This window comes from Hylobates moloch, unplaced genomic scaffold (genome assembly GCF_009828535.3).
Source record: "Hylobates moloch isolate HMO894 unplaced genomic scaffold, HMol_V3 SCAFFOLD_1, whole genome shotgun sequence".
NCBI classification, from domain to species: Eukaryota; Metazoa; Chordata; class Mammalia; order Primates; family Hylobatidae; genus Hylobates; species Hylobates moloch.
Window position 1 is genome coordinate 188,140,918 of NW_026652276.1, and position 17,045 is coordinate 188,157,962.

The 17,045-nt window shown below is 37.5% G+C and overlaps 1 protein-coding gene across 1 annotated transcript in view; it reads right to left on the bottom strand.

Annotated features, from left to right (window-relative positions):
• The window catches only part of COG5 (component of oligomeric golgi complex 5), a 379,224-nt gene that overhangs the window by 101,206 nt on the left and 260,973 nt on the right, over positions 1-17,045 (bottom strand). Inside the window, exon 12 of the mRNA XM_032761356.2 lies at positions 9,848-10,052. Coding sequence (XP_032617247.1) covers positions 9,848-10,052 — 205 coding nt within the window. The remainder of the gene's footprint in view (positions 1-9,847; positions 10,053-17,045) is intronic.

The following is a 17,045-nucleotide window of genomic DNA, read 5'->3' on the forward strand; positions in this document are numbered from 1 at the left end:
CAAAACCTCGCCACTACAAAAAATAAAATAATTAGCCAGGCATGGTGGTACACGCCTGTAATCCCAGCTACTCAAAGGCTGAGGTGGAGGACTGCTTGAGCCTGAGAGTTAGAGGCTGCGGTGAGCTGTGATTGCACCACTGCACTCTAGCCTGGGCTACAGAACGAGACCCAGTTTCAAGAAAAAAAAAAAAAGTTTGAAGAATTGCCAAACCCTTTTCCAAGGCCCTGTACCACTTTAGATTTCCACCAGCAATATATGAGGATAGTAATTTCTCAACATCCTTGCCAACACTTGCTACTGTCTTTTTGTTTATAGACATCCTAGGGGGCGTGATATAGTAGCTCATTGTGGTTCTGATTTGTATTTTCCTGACCATCTATTTCATGTGCTTATTGGTCATCTATGTTTTCTGGAGATGTCTGCTCAGATCCCTTGTCCACTTTTTAATCGGGTAATTTGTCTTTTTATGGTTGAATTGAAAGAGTTCTTTATATATTCTGAAACAAGTCAATTGCCAGATCTATGAGTCAGAAATATTTTCACCCATTCCTAATGGTAATCCTTTGAAGCAGCAAAGTTTCTAATTTTCAGAAAGTCCAAAATATCATTTAAATATAATTTTGTCTTTTGTTGATTGTGATTTTGGTGTCATGTCTAAGAATTATTTACCAAATCCTAATGCATAAAGATTTGCCCCTATGTTTTGTAACAGATATATATATATATATATATAAATATATTAAAAAATTTATATTTTTAATTTTTATATTGATTGATTTATTGAGATGGGGTTTCTCTATCTTGTCCAGGCTGGACTCACACTCCTGGACTCAAGTGATTTTCTCACCTCAGCTTCCCAAAGTGCTGGGAATTACAGGCACGAGACGCTGTGCCCAGCCTTGTTTTATACTTTTAATCTAATATTTAAATCTTTGATCCATTTTGAGTTAATTTTTGTATATGATGTGAAGGGCACCACTTCATTCTTTTGCATGTCACTATCAGCTGTCCCAGCACCATTTGTCTAAAAGATAATTCTTTCTCAATTGAAAGAATGGTCTTTACAGTTTTTGAAGACAACTCACCATAGATTTATGGGTTTCTTTCTGTACTCTCAGTTTTATGTCTATCCTTGTGCCAGGCAGTACTATACCATCGGGATTAAAATTGCTTTGTAGTGACTTGTGAGCCCTCCTACATTCTTCTTCTTCTTCTTCAATATTGTTTTAACTATTCTGGGTCCCTTGAAATTCCTTATGAATTTTAGAATCACTTGTTACTTTCTACAAAGAACTCAGCTGAGATTCTGATAGTGATAGCTACTGTACTAAATCGACATATATCAATTTAGGGGGCATTACCATCTTAACAAGGTCAAGTCTTGCAATTCATGAAGATGAGATGATTTTCTACTTATTTAGATATTTCTTTGAACAATATTTTACAGTTTTATGAGTATAAATTTGCACTCTTTTTGTTAAAGTTATTCCTAAGTATTTTATCTTTGTGGTGTTGTTATACATATTATATGTTTATGTTAATAAACCCAACAATGAATTGTTATAATTATTATTTTACTATCTGTCATCATTTCCTAGCAAATTTCAGCTTTGTTCCTACCTCTCGTGCCAAACTTGCTATCCAAAGATAAAAGTTAAGCTTGGAAATTGAGTTATCCAAAAAAACTGCCTTTCCTTTGTTCCCAAACAGCTGCAAGATGGAAGGCCACATCCCTCTCCAGGTGGCCTCCCTTACCCTGATCCTGTAAATTAACAGCTTATCTTCACATATAGGCACAATGACAATATTAGAAATAATTCTACTGCCCACTATGAGACAAATGCAGATTTGCTGAACATGAGACAAATGCATAACCGACTGTTCCTGTACCCTCTTCTTTCACATGTAACATGTGGATTCAGTGAGTGCTAATCAAAGCCTCACAAGAATGTGACCACTTATCTCACTACCTACCCTCCCCACTTTTTTTCTTTTCCCCTTCCCTTCCTGCCCACTCTTTCCCCTTTAAATCTTGAAGTCCTCAAAACCCTCTTTGGAAAAAATCCAGGTCTCAGATCCTTCAGTGACTAGAGTCTCTTCTTCCCAGGCACATCCTTAACCTGTGCAAAATAAACCTCTAAATTAATAGAGACCTGTCTCAGACACTTTTTGTTTTATACAGTCGATACATATTATTTTATATAATTGCTTTTTAGGTCAGTTAAGAGAAGAAGAAAATGTGTGTTTATATTGTCTTTTATAATTTCATAATTACCTTTACTTTGTGGGGATTTGAATTATCTGGGGTCACTCGCTTTCAGCCTGAAGAACTTTCTTTAGTATTTCTTGTAAGCTGGAATGCTAGCAACAAATTCTCTTTTTTAAATCAAGGAAAGTATTTTGCCTTCTTTTTGAAAGGGCAGCTTTACTGGACATGGGATTCTTGGCTCATTTTTTTTCCTCTGAGCAATCTGAGCCCACTACCTTTTGGCATCCTTTGTTTCTCCTGAGAAGTCAGCTGTTAATGTTATTGGGACTCCCTTGTAAGTGAAGTGTAGTTGTATTTGGGAAGCAGGCATGGGGAGTGGGTAAAGACAGGGTCTCACCTGAATGTTGCCCAGGCTAGCCTTGAACTCCTGGCCTCAAGCTATCCTCCTTGGCCTCCTAAAGTGCTATGATTACAGGTGTGAACCACCGCACCCAGCCGATTATATAGTTTTTCCCTTGCTGCTTTCAGGGTTTTGTCCTTGACTTTTGACATTTTTACTAGGATGTATCTGTTTGCGGGTCTTTTTGCATTAATCTTACTTGGAGTTTTTTGAGCTTTCTGGATGGATAGGCTATTGTATTTCAATAAATTGGGAAGGTTTCATTCACTATTTCTTCAAGTTTTTTTCTCCATTACGTCTCCCCTCTCCTTGTGGTATTCCTATAACATAGATGTTGGTATTCTTAATGGTATCCCACATTTCTTTGAGGCTCTATTTTCTTCATTCTTTTCTTTCTGTTTTTTGACTTGTGTAATCTCTATCACCCTAGCTTCAAGTTGGTGAATTCTTTTCTCTGCCAGGTCAAAGCTATTCACAGAACTAAAGGAAGGCGTGAGCCACCACAACCAGCCAAAACTGGGCATTTTAGATACAATGTTGCAACTCTGGGTACTGGTACACCCAGCTCTAAGGCTTGTTATTGTTGTTTGCTTTTTATCTGTTTAGTGATTGGCTGGATTATTTTAATGAAGTCTATCTCTCTCCCACAGTCTTCAATCTCTGATGTTCCTCAGCTAGACACAGCTTTGGGTATGCTAATAGTCACCTTGAGATGGCAGTGCTAATGGCAGGATTATCTTCCTTATTTTTTTCTGACCATATCCAGATACTAAACTCCATTAACTGACTGCTCTACATTTTCAACAATGCCTTGAGGCACAAACTCCTCTACAAAGGCATCTACAAAGGAGCTAATTGTAGCTCCTTTAATAGAACACTTTCTGAGGTCATGTTTGATATTTGTTCTGATTCCAGGAGGGGCTCCTCCCAGCTGTCTTATTCTCGGGATCTCTCCTTGGAGCTAGCTTACGTTCAGCTATCTTCACTAGAACTACAATTCTCCTCCCACTGCCTTTCACCACACTGCCAGGGGTTTTTCAGAATACCCTTAGGTTTAAACTTCTCCAGGTTCAGTTGCAAATGAAGTCACTTAATTGGGGAAGAGAAAAGGGGCTGTTTTTCTCTTTCTTTTTTCCTTTTCCTTTCCCCTTTCCTCCTCTCCTCTCCTTTCTTTGCCTTTCTTTTTCTATGTCCTTCTTTTAGAAAGGGTGTTGCTCTGTCACCTAAGCTGGAGTATAGTGGTATGATCCCTGCTCACTGCTGCCTGGACTTCCCAGGCCCAAGTGATCCTCCCACCTCAGCCTCCCAAGTAGCTGGGACTACAGGTGTGGACTACCATGCCCAGTTAACTTTTTTATTTTTTCTAGAGACGGGGTCTGTTTTGCTCAGGCTGGTCTCAAACTACTGGGCTCAAGCCTTCTGCCTGCCTTGGTCTCCCAAATTGCTGACCAACCACCATGTCTGACCCAGGACCTGATTTATTGCTTGCCTCTACCCAAGTAAAAATCTTTATGCCAGGGCTCTCGACCTGAGGGTGGAGAAAATGGCAAGCTTCTTTCTGACTGACACCTTGTAGAAGGCCAGGTCTCACTGATGTAGGCCTCCATAACAACTTTCAGCACTGACTGAGTGGTTAAGCTAAATATTAAAAGCTGAAAGAGCCAGTGTCCTTATATAAAGGTTGAGATATAACAAAAGCCTACCAAGAGTTTTGCTTAGGCCTTTCCTGGGCCTTAAAGCATGACAAGGTAACGAAGGAATTCTTAACAGGACCCGTTTAGGATTTTAAAAGTTTTATTCAGGATCTGAAGAAACTCTCCAGGCCTCCACAAACAAGTTTATAGGTAGTCTAAAGAACTCCCCAAACCTCCATGATTTAGTAGGAGAAAAGATAAGAGTAATCACCCCAGCACTTGGGGCCCATTTAGATTAAATAATTTACTGAGGCTCCAGAGGAAGGTCTTCAAGACTCAGAACTTAGTTATAGATGAAAAGAAGTTAATCACTTATGTCTTTAGATAAATGCACACTTACATGTAGACATACACTTACATGTAGAAGGCATATAAGCTCTGGAAAACTTTGTAATTTTGACTTGGTGTGGTGGTATTTTCTGGGCCTTATCCCTGCAACTGGTTACAGAAATAAAAAACTCTCCTCCTCTCCAGTTCATCTGCATCTCGTTATTGGGCAGCGAGAAATAGCAGCCCAACCCTCAGTTTGGTCTGGGAACAACCTCACTCTAGGAAGTGAGCACTTGGTGGAAGGCAATTGCACGAGGTCCTTTCAGTTTATATTTCCTGGTAAAGAATCACTATTTCAAAAGCCCAGGCAAAGGTAATTAGGACCCCCAGTACTTTGAGCCTGCCATGCTCAAGGACCCATTCATTGCGTGGGAATTGGGCACAATATGGGAGCTCCCTACTCCTGACCTCACTTGCCTGAAAGTTAGCCTCAGCAGCTTTCTGCTGAGGTCATTATGAGAAATGTTGAGGCCCTGCTCTTCCCAGGAAGACAGCCTTCCAGCTGGGAGCTAGGAGAGAGGGAGCCCTGTGTTCTTGGCTACTGCAGTCTAGAGAACAATCTCCACTTCACTAAGCTGAGGTGGGTAAGACGGGAACAATCTTGACTCAAATACCACAGGCTCCAGTTTTTCTGACCAAATTTTCCTAGACTTTCTTGAATAGATGCTTCTTCATTTTGCTGTTTGCTCTTAGGAGCATTTCTGGACTCCAACTTAAATGAACTCATTCTTTGGGGCTCCACACTGCTTTGAGTTGTCCTCCTATCTCACCATTTTTTTCTGTCTTTGTCTCCTTTGTAGGCTGCCACTCCACTGTCTAATCCATAAATGCTGGTACCTTTCTTGGGCCAAGGCTCTCTTTTCTCTCTATATATACATCTTCCCTATGTAATCTCTTCCAATTCCATGATTTAAAAAAATGCACATGATGATGGCAGGGTGCGGTGGCTCAGGCCTGTAATCCCACACTTTGGGAGGCTGAGGCGGACGGATCACCTGAGGTCAGGAGTTCGAGACTAGCCTGGCCAAAATGGCGAAACTCCATCTCTACTAAAAATACAAAAATTAGCCGGGCATGGTGGTGTGTGCCCATAATCCCAGATGCTCGGGAGGCTGAGGTGGGAGAATCGCTTGAACCCAGGAGGCAAAGGTTGCAGTGAGCAGGTATCACACCACTGCACTACAGCCTGGGTGACACAGCGAAGACTCCATCTAAAAAAATAAAAATAAAAATAAAGTGCATGATGACTTCCAAATACGTATTTCTAGCCCTGACTCATATTTAATTACCTTTTCAACAACTCTATTTGCATTTCCAATTCGCCAGTTTCAAAAGAAAAATATTAATTAAATATAATGCTTTGAAAAAATTTTTCCTATCTTAACCAATCAGTCTTCCACTAACTAGTCGTATCCTTGATTCCCCTGTCTTCTCAAATCCATGGCTTGCCCTCTATATATCCTGCTTCAAAAATACATCTTGAATCAATCTGACCAAATTACCACCTCATCTGCTCATCCTAGTTCAAGTCATTATCATCTCTTATCTGGATAAACAAAACACTTTCCCTCTTCCACTTCTCTAACTCTGTGCTGGTCCCCCCTAAGTTGTCTACATAGCAGTCACAGTGCTAACTTTAAAATGTTTATCAGTTCGTATCATTCCTCTAAATCAATGGTTTCTCACTTTATTAGGATAAACTCCAAGCCCTTTACCATTGCCTATAAAGCTCTACCTGATCTCACATTTCCTTTCCTCTCTGATCCAATCTGAAACACTTCCCTTCTTTGTTCACTATGTTCCAGCTGCACTGGCTTCTTTCTGTTCTTCAAACCTCCTCATCTTAATTTTCTCTTTCTTTTTTTTCTTTTTTTTGAGACGGAGTCTTACTCTGTTGCCTGGGCGGAGTGCAGTGGCACGATCTCGGCTCACTGCAATCTCCACCTCCTGGATTCATGCAGTTTTCCTGCCTCAGCCTTCTGAGTAGCTGGGATTACAGGCATGTGCCACCATGCCTGGCTAATTTTTGTGTGTATATATATATATATATATATATATATATATATAACACACACACATACACACACACACACACATATATATCTATACACACACACACATATATATATATCTACACACACACACACACACACACACACACACACATATATTTTTTTTGTAGAGACAGGATTTCACCATGTTGGCCAGGCTAGTCCCGAACTGCTGACCTCAAGTGACCCACCCTCCTCAGCCTCCTAAAGTGCTTGGATTATAGGCATGAGCCACCGCACCGCACCCAGTCTTAATTTTCCTAAGGCCTCTAAATTTGTTCTTCTGCCTGCAAAAACCTTACTCTAAATTTTTCATGGTTGATTCTTCCACACTATTTAGATCTCAGGTCAAATGTTACCTCCTCATAGAAGCTTTCTCTGACATCCTATATAGTAAGCAACTCTACAGCATTATTTTATTTTCTTCATAGCAATTATCTCTACTGAAAATTTGACACAAGTAATGAATCATGAAAAATGATACCCTGGCTATTCATGTTTTGATTCTGTTCTGATTCTTCTAGGGCCTGGTTCCATTCATTCTCTCTTTTCTTTCTTACATCTCCCATCTCTTTTCCTCTCCACTGGCTACTTCCATCTATGAAAACTCAACTCTTCCTTGTTTGTGTCCTTGAACCCTGATGATTTTTTGACATCTTCAAATATGGCCTCCTATATCTCGTTTTCCTCACCAACCACTTAACTGAATTCATCTCCAAAAAGTGACAATAATATCCTATTAGTGAAAACACAGTAGCTTTTTTGCTCTAATTTGTTTTACCTCCATTGAATTTACGGTTTTATTTATTTTTTGAGACTGAGTCTTGCTTTGTCACCCAGGCTGGAGTGCAGTGGCACGATCTCGGCTCATTGCAACATCTGCCTCCCAGGTTCAAACCATTCTTTTGCCTCAGCCTCCCAAGTAGCTCGGATTACAGGCGTGCACCACCAGGCCTAGCTAATTTTTTGTATTTTTAGTAGAGATGGTGTTTCACTATTTTGGCCAGACTGGTCTCGAACTCCTGACCTCAGGTGATCTGCCCATGTTGGCCTTCCAAAGTTCGTGGCCTTTCTTCTTTCCCTTCCTTCCCTTCCCTTCTCCTTCCTTCCCTTCCTTCCTTTCTCACACAGTGACCTACCTACCTTCCTTCCTTCCTTCTTTTTCCTTCCTTCCTTCCTTCCTTCCTTCCTTCCTTCCTTCCCTTCCTTCCTTCCCTCCCTCCTCTCTCTTTCCCCCTCTCTCTCTTTTCTTTCTTTCACACAAGGAACATATATTCATTTTACATAAAAGCAGAAAATACAAAATTAGGATTCCACCTCCTGGAAATAACTGTTACTGTTTGCTTTGTATATTTCTAGACCTTTTTTAGTGCATGCACATAGATTTAAAAATAAAACTAAGGCAGAAATAGAATACTATATTTGCTATTTTATATATACTTTAAAAAAATATGATATATCATTAAATCTTTGTAGATCAACAGACATAGGTTCTGTTCTCTTTTGCCCTCTCCATTAGGCCTTACTGAATCTGCCTATTATAAAAGAGTTATTGAGAAGATAATCTGGTCTCATTCCATGATTCTAACCTATCATGGCCATTTATTTTGCCAGTCAAAACTACTTTTTTTTTTTTAAAGACAGACAGGGTCTCACTATGCTGCCCAGGCTGGCCTCTAACTCCTAGGCTCAAGAGATCCTCCCAAGTAGCTGGGATTACAAGCACGTGTCACACTGCCCAGTACTAGTCAGAACTTCTACATACTGTATTCTGCTAGTCAGAGCTTCTAACTATACTGGACACAAATTCAACTATATGTATTTAGTAATAAAATTAAAAGAGAAACAAACAACTGTTTAAACAGCACCCATGAGTCTATCCAATATTTTTCTTACAAGGTAGGTGATAAGAAACTGCTACTGCTTTAGGCAGCCTTGACACAATAAATATGATTCTAGTGTTTAAAGAAAGGTGTGAAAGCCCATCACTTGATCTGATGCTCAAATTGAAAGTTTCAAATACTCTTTCAATTTTGGAGGAAAGCTGGGCGGGCTAAACTTGCTGAGATGGTATATTGGTTTCCAATATGGCTCCTAAATATGGCTATACTACTATACTTCAAGGATGACCTAAGAGATTTTCAGGGGTAATTTTAACTATACAGTTGGACCTCCATTTCTGCAAATTCTACATCCAAGGATTAAACCAACCATGGATTGAAAACCTAGTTAGGCCTACAATGGTTGTGGCTATAATGAAACATTTATTCACATTTTTTCTTATCATTCTCTAAGCAATATAGTATAATAACTCTATGCATAGCATTTACATTGTATTAGGTATTATAGATAACCTAGAGATGATGTGCATAGGTTATATGCAAATATTGTATCATTTTACATAAAAAACTTGAGCTTCCCAATGGGTCCTGGAACCAATCCCCTACAAATACCCAAGGGATGACTACACTCTGCCTTTTTTTTTTTTTTTGAGATGGAGTCTCGTTTTGTCGCCCGGGCTGGAGTGCAGTGGCGCGATCTCAGCTCACTGCTGCCTCTGTCTCCCGGGTTCAAGCGATTCTCCTGCCTCAGCCTCCCGAGTAGCTGGGATTACAGGCGAGTGCCACCAAGCCCAGCTAATTTTCGTATTTTTAGTAGAGACGGGGTTTTACCATGTTGATCAGGCTGGTCTCGAACTCCTGACCTAGTGATCCACTCTGCTTTTTCTTAACACATTGACTGAGAACCTATCCCAGCATAAGATTTATCTCCCCTGTAGTTTCTGAACACCCAAGTTCCTTTTATGTCACATTTATGCAAGTGGTCCATCAATAAATGATACTGTCTGAGGTAATTACAGGTATATTATAACATTGATTAAAATACAATGACCACAGCATGATCATCTTCTAACTTCTCATCATCCTACTTAGTGTTATACTTTAAAATTGACTCCAGCAGGAGCCAGAAGTGTTCAACTAAGGGTGAAAACTGACTTCTTCAGTTAAAAGTCTTGCAAAGTCTTTTAAGGTATACAAATAAATTACAAATATTTAGAGACTTGGTATATACTTAATTTATAATTTAAAATAAAAAGATAAAATTTAAAATAAAAATAAAATTAAGATGCCAACTAACAGGTCAAATTAAACAAACATACTCATAATCTGGCTTTTTTGGTATGAATATATCTTGTGCATCATCTTCCATGTGTTGTAGGTCAACATAGAGGTCTGTAGTTCCACTTGCATTAAAATTCCCTTGGATATTCTGACTGTACTGTTGAAGACGCTTCCATAAGTCATTATAAAGACGTAATAATTTGGGGTATTCTCCTTCAAATGCCTGCTTCAAAAACATAGAAGCTGCCAAGCAAAACAAGAACATGAATTAGAAAAATAATAACATGTAGTAAATGTTTCTTTTGTATATGAAGATAATGTTCCAAATAACCCATACTATAGGGCAAACCAAAGATGTGTTCTAATGAGGCCTTTTATAATAATGCTAATAATAATAATTTTCCACTTTGACTATTCACTGCATTTGATGCACAGGTCATATATTTTGAAACCTAATCTATATTAAAAAAAGTAGAAAAACCCACAATTGTAGTTGAAGATTTCAATTCCCTTTTTCAAGAATCAAGAAATAAGTACACTGAAAATCGGGACAGAAAACTAGACAGCGCTAACACCCAATTGACTTAATTTACATTCACACAATACTTCATGCAAAACAGCAAACACACATTCTTTTCAAGTGCACATGGAGTATTTACCAAGATCAACAATATTTGGTTCCATTAAACCGGTCTCAATACATCGAAAAGGCTTCAAGCCATACAAAGCTTGTTCTCTAACCAAAATAGTTTCAGATTAGAAATCAGTAACAAAAAGATACCTGAAAAGAATCCTCAAATATCTGGAACTACAAAATGCTTCTAAATAACCCATGGGTCAAAAAAGAAATCAAACGGGAAATTAGAAGTATTCTGAACTGAACAAAAATTGTAACGCAACATATCAAAATTTGTGGGACGTCACCAAAGGAGTACTTGGGGGAAATTTATGCAAATATTTACATTTGAAAAGAAGAAAAGTTTCGAATCAATGACCTAAACTTCCATTTTAAGAATATGGAAAAAGAAGGGCAAACAAAAACCAAAGTAAACAGAAGAAATAAAATAATAAAGCTCTGAGAACAGATATCAATGAACCAGAAAATGAAAACAAGAAATATTGAAACCAAAAACTGGTTCTTTGAAAAGATAAGTAAAATTGACAAACTTCTAGCCAGATGGATTAGGAAAAAAGAGTAGAAAGAAATTACCTATATTAAGAATAGCAGAGATGATTTCATTACATATTACAAAATATTCTGCAGATACTGAAAGGGTAATAAAGGAATTATGAACAACTTTTTGTGAATAAATTTGAAAACTTTCATGAAATACACAATTTCCTTGAAAGAAACAAACTAACAAAGCTCACTCAAGAAGGAATAGATAGGCTCAATAGCACTATACCTGTTGATTCTTTTAGTTAAAAATCTTTCCACAAGAAAAACTGCAGACTTAGATGACTTTAGTGGTGAATTTTATCAAGCAATTTAAGAAAGAAATAAAAGCAATTCCCAATTCATTCTGAGGCCAGCACTGCCCTGATATAAAAACTAGATATTAAAGAAAAATAAAAACTACAAAACAATATTCCTTATGAAGATAGGTGCGAGAATTATAACCAAAATGTCATCAAATCTAGTCAAACAATATATAAAAAGTATAATACATCATGACCAAGGAGATCGATGTCAGAAATTCATAGTTGGCATATATATATATATACCTGGAATTATATATGTATATAGTCCCACTATATTGCCCAGGCTGTTCTTTAACTCCTAGGCTCAAGCAATCTTCCTGTCTTGGCCTCCCAAAGTGTTGGGATTACAGACATGAGCCAACATACCTGGTCAGCTTAATGTGTGAAAATCAATCAATGTGATTCATATTTTAACAAACTTAAAAGAAAAAGCGTATGCTCCTTTCAATAGATGAAGAAAAAGCATTTGAAAAAAATCTAACATTCACTCCTACTAAAAACTCTCAGTCAACTAGGAACAGAAAGGAACACACCCTTAACCTAATAAAGGGCATCTATGAAAAACTACAGCTAATATAATACTTAAGAGAATAAGTAATACTTTTGCTCAAAAATCAGCAACAAGACAACAATGTTAGCTTTCCCCACTTCTAATATCCTAGAGGTTCTGGCCAGTGTAATGAGGCCTAAGTAAATAAGTAAATAAATAAGACATTCAGATTAGAAAGGCACACAGTCTTTTTAGACAGACAATATACAAGCATCTATATGGAAAATCTGATGGAATCTATGAGAAAAGCTACTAGAGTTAACATAATAACTGAATTTAACAAAGTTGCAGGATATAAGATTAATGTGCAAACTCAGTCATATGTCTGTATACTAGCAATGAACAATCAGAAGTTGAAATTTTAAAAGAATACAATTTAGAATAGAACTAAAAATATGAAATACTTAGATATATCTGACAAAATGGGAAATAGCTGCACACTGAAAACTGCGAAAATAATGCTGAGATGAAGAAGACCTACATAAATGGAAAGAGAGAACATTCATAGTTCCAAGATATTGTTAAATGTAAATTATCCCTAAATTAATCTATATATTAAATGTAATCTAATTTAAAATCAATGCAGGATTTCTTTCAGTAGAAATTGAAAACATGATCCAAAAATCATATGAAAATGCAAAGAACCCAGAATAGTCAGGGCAACAAAAACAACAACGTTGGAGTACTAACACAACCTGATTTCAAGACATATAAGACTATAATAATCAATACACTGATAGTGGGATAAAGACAGACACATAAATGAATGGTGCAGAATAGAGAGTACAAAAATAGACCCACACATATCTGGGAAACTGAATTTTGACAAAGGTGCAAACACAATTTAGTGGACACAGGTAGAGTTCAACAATGATACTGTAACAATTGAATAGCTATATGCAAAAATATCCTCTTTAACCCACACTCTGTACCTCATACAAAAATTAACTCAAAAAAGATTAAATTTTCTAAAAAAAAGACATCTGAGGCAACTTTTCTGTCCTTGAGTTAGACATGATATGAAACCAAAAGTATGGTCCGCAAAAGAAACTGATAAACTGGACAACATCTAAATTAAAAGTGTCTGCTCTTCAAAATAAATATGCCTAAGAAAATGAAAATACACACCCCAGAAAGGGAAAATCAATTTCACATATATCTGATGAAGCACTTGTATCTAAAACACATAAAGAACTCTCAAGTCTCCATAATAAGAAAATAGCCTAACTTCAAAAATGGGAACTTTATCAAAGAAGGTATATGAATGGCAAATAAACACATGAAAAAAATACTCAACCTGTTTAGTCAATAGGGAAATGCAAATAAAACCACAACGAGATACAACTATATAACTGTTCAAATGACTAAAATTAAAAAGAGTGACCATATCATGGCCGAACACAGTGGCTTGTGCCTGTAATCCCAGCACTTTGGGAGGCTGAGGTGGGTGGATCACCTGAGGTCGGGAGTTTGAGACTAGCCTGGCCAACATGGTGAAACTCCATCTCTACTAAAAATACAAAAATTAGCTGGGTGTGGTGGTGCACACCTATAATTCCAGCTATTCTGGAAGCTGAGGCATGAAAATTGCTTGAATCCAGGAGGCAGAGGTTGCAGTAAGCCAAGATCGTGCCACTGCACTCCAGCCTGGGCAACACAGTGAGACTCCACCTCAAAAAAAAAAAAAAATGACCATATCAAATATTGGCAGGGATAAACAAACTAGAACTCTTGTATAGCTTGTGGAGATAAAAAATTGTATACTCATTTTGCAAAAGAGTTTAGCATTTCATTAAAATGTTAACTATATACCTAACATATTGTTAAATAATTCTGCTTCCAGATATTTATCCAATAAAAATAACAGTGTGTGTCTATATAAGGAATTGTACCTGAACATTCACAGTATCTTTATTTGTAGTAGCAAAAACTGGAAACAATCCAATGTCCATCAACAGGCCAATGTATAAACAAACTAATATATCCATGCAATGGACTACTATGCAACAACAAAAACATACTACAATATAGTTGAATCTCAATAAAATCATGCTGCATGAAAGAAGCCAAACAAATAAGAATATATAATATATGCTAAATCGTTCAATTTGTACAAAATTCTGGGAGCTACAAACTACCATACAGTAACAAAAAGCAGATCAGTGTTTGCCCGGGGATGGGGGAGGGAGATAGTGGAGAGAGCAATTACAAAGCTGTACAAGGAAACTTTTGGGAGTGATGAATATGTTCACTGATTGATTACTGTGATGATTTCAGAGGTGTACTCATATGTCAAAACATTTCAAATTGTATACTTTCAAGACGTATTGTTTATTGTAAGCCAGCTATACCTCAGTAAAGCTATTTAAGAGAAATTATCTCAGAGAAAACTTCTTTGGCCTCCCTCCTCCCTGATAAAGCAGCAATGCACCATGGGCCTCAAGTAACACTATATGTTCTTTCACAGCACGCCAATAATGCAAGGCCCTGGGTTTGCTCTTGTATTTGGCAAGAAATCTTGAGAGATATGGTAACATTATCCTGCAGACAGACAGCAGACTCGTTTACTATTCACTACAAAAGTGGTAGTTTCTTCAAGCTCAAAGTTCCTTACCTGCCATGCAATCTCTCTGTACACGCACCATCCACATGGGCCCATGTCATATCACTCTATAATATCTGGAGGCATGTGAAACTAAAAAACAATATGCTAATGCTCATGAGTCTTGCTGTGTTGTAATAAAGTTCTAAACATATTTGTTTGAAGTATGTTTCTCCTACTTGGCTGTTAACTCCATGAAGTCAAGGACAATGCCTCTTTTCTTCAAAGCACATTTGGTACCTAGCACAGTGCCTGTAATAGCAGAAGTAAATATTTCTTAAATAACAGAATGAAGTTTTTGTTTTTGTTTCTTTTCTTTTCTTTTTTTCTTAGAGACGAGGTCTCACTTTGTTGCCCAGGCTGGTCTCAAACGATCCTCCCACCTTGGCCACCAAAGTGTTGAGATTACAGGTGTGAGCTATCATGCCCAACTGAATATTTTTTTTTTTTTTAGGGGACAGTATCATTTTCACAAAAATCTTATCTATACAGAACAAATTACTATTGAGGGTTTAAGCCAAACTTTGTCTATATTATCTCAGCAAATGTGATTGATTAACTGTAAGTTACTTAAGTCAATTATATTTAAAGCTTACAAACAAGTATTATATATTTAAATCTTGAAGCTAAGTTTTTTTGTTTGTTTGTTTTTTGTTTTTAGAGACAAGGTCTTGGTCTGTCACCCAGGCTAGAGTATAGTGGCACAATCACGGCTCACTGTAGCCTTGACCTCATGGGCTTAAGCAATCCTACTCAGCCTCCCAAGTAGCTGAGACCATAGACATGCACCACTACACCCACCTAATTTTATTTACTTTTTAATTTTTGTAGAGATGGGGTCTCCCTATGTTGCTCAAACTCCTAGACTGGTCTCAAACTCCTAGGCTCAAGGAATCCTCCCACCTCACTCTCCCAAAACACAGAGATTACAGGAATGAGCCACCACACCCAGCCAAAGGTAAGTTCTACTATAATTTATTTGATACGTAGTTATAAAGTGTTCATATTACCTATACAATTTTAATTATTTGATGAAAATTTATAGTACACCTACTGTACATTCTGATAATCAAATAATTTATACAAGGAAAATTACAGGTTAATTCCCAGTTACCTGGGAATGTATTATTCAGATTATTGCCTTGTGCAAACTTGTTTTTTTTAATTAATCACTAGTGATTACAACACAGGCACAAATGTGGAAATTAAACTCACATTAAACAACCTAGTTACTATTAAAACAATATTTTATAATTTAGAAGATAATTCTATGTATTGTACGCCTACTAGCTAATAATAGCTCTGGGGAAAACCCTCTGATTAAGAAAGTCTGCCTTATTTTATTCCCTACCTTTGTCTTCTTGAATTCACTGCAATAAGAACCTCTACAGCTTCCAAAATATGTAGGGTCAGACCCATCCGAAACCTTGAGATAATTCACATGAAGATTAAAGGATATAAATAGTCTATGTGCTCAATTTCTCTCTTCCCATCTTCTCTATTCCAGTACCTTCTTTTACTTTCTTCCCTAGCCCTGAACACTGTAAGAAGTTACTAGTTTGTATTGACTGTCCTTCCCCTTTAAAATGTGAGTTAAATGAAAGCAGGGTTATTATTTGACTTATTTTCTTCGGTGTTTGTTTTACCTAGATTTAATACTTAGCATTCAATTACTGAATGAACAAATGAATTGAAAGTAGAATGAAAAGGGGGTCTAGGTTTGGAGTTATGTCATTTCCCCCTTGGAATTATATCAGCCTTGTCTTAATCTTCTTACTACCCCTACATCCCTGGTTTAAGGCTTCACAGGACAGCTCTAATGTATCCTTTATCCCAGAGTTGGAGCAATCTTAGGTCTTGTCTTACTCTTGACTAGCTGTGCCTAAACCTCAGCCTGTATGATGCTGCTTCTCCTGCATCTCCCTATAAAAGGACCAAACATCTCCTGTCTAGGAAACTGGCTGGGGTCTGGCCAAGAAAAGGCAGTACTCCTTAAAACTCTGCCAACCTTCAGATGCCCAAATACTGGGCAGTGCCAAATATACCTGGAAGGATTTAAGCATTCATCCATTCAACAAATATCTGCTGACCACTTAGTACATGACAAATACTGTTGTAAAAGCTGGATATGCAATGGTAAACAAAATAAGCAAGTTCCTTTCCATATAGAGATTATACTCAAGTGAAGAAGGACAATAAACAAGTCATTATGTAACATAATGTCAGGAAGTGCTAAGTGCCTTGAAGAAAAATAAAGCAAGGTTAGAGAAGAGACAGTAGGATGTGCTATTTTATATATTTACCTGGGAGGACCTCTCTGAATGAAGCAAGGATAGGCTCCATCTGGATATTCAGCGAAAGAGTGATTCAGATAGAAGAAACAGCAAATGCAAAGGACATGGAATAAATTATCCTAGTAGAGGTTGCTCGTCATATTTTAAGAGAACTGCCTGTTGTTTGGAGGATTTGGCCTGAAACAGTCAGCCTTCATAGCTTAATTAAGTGCCACCTTTGTGAGCACGTTGCTACCCATTTCTTGCTCATTCCTTTTCCTAACTGGCCCAGTTCTGAATCAGCTGCCAGGCCTTCACCTATATCACCC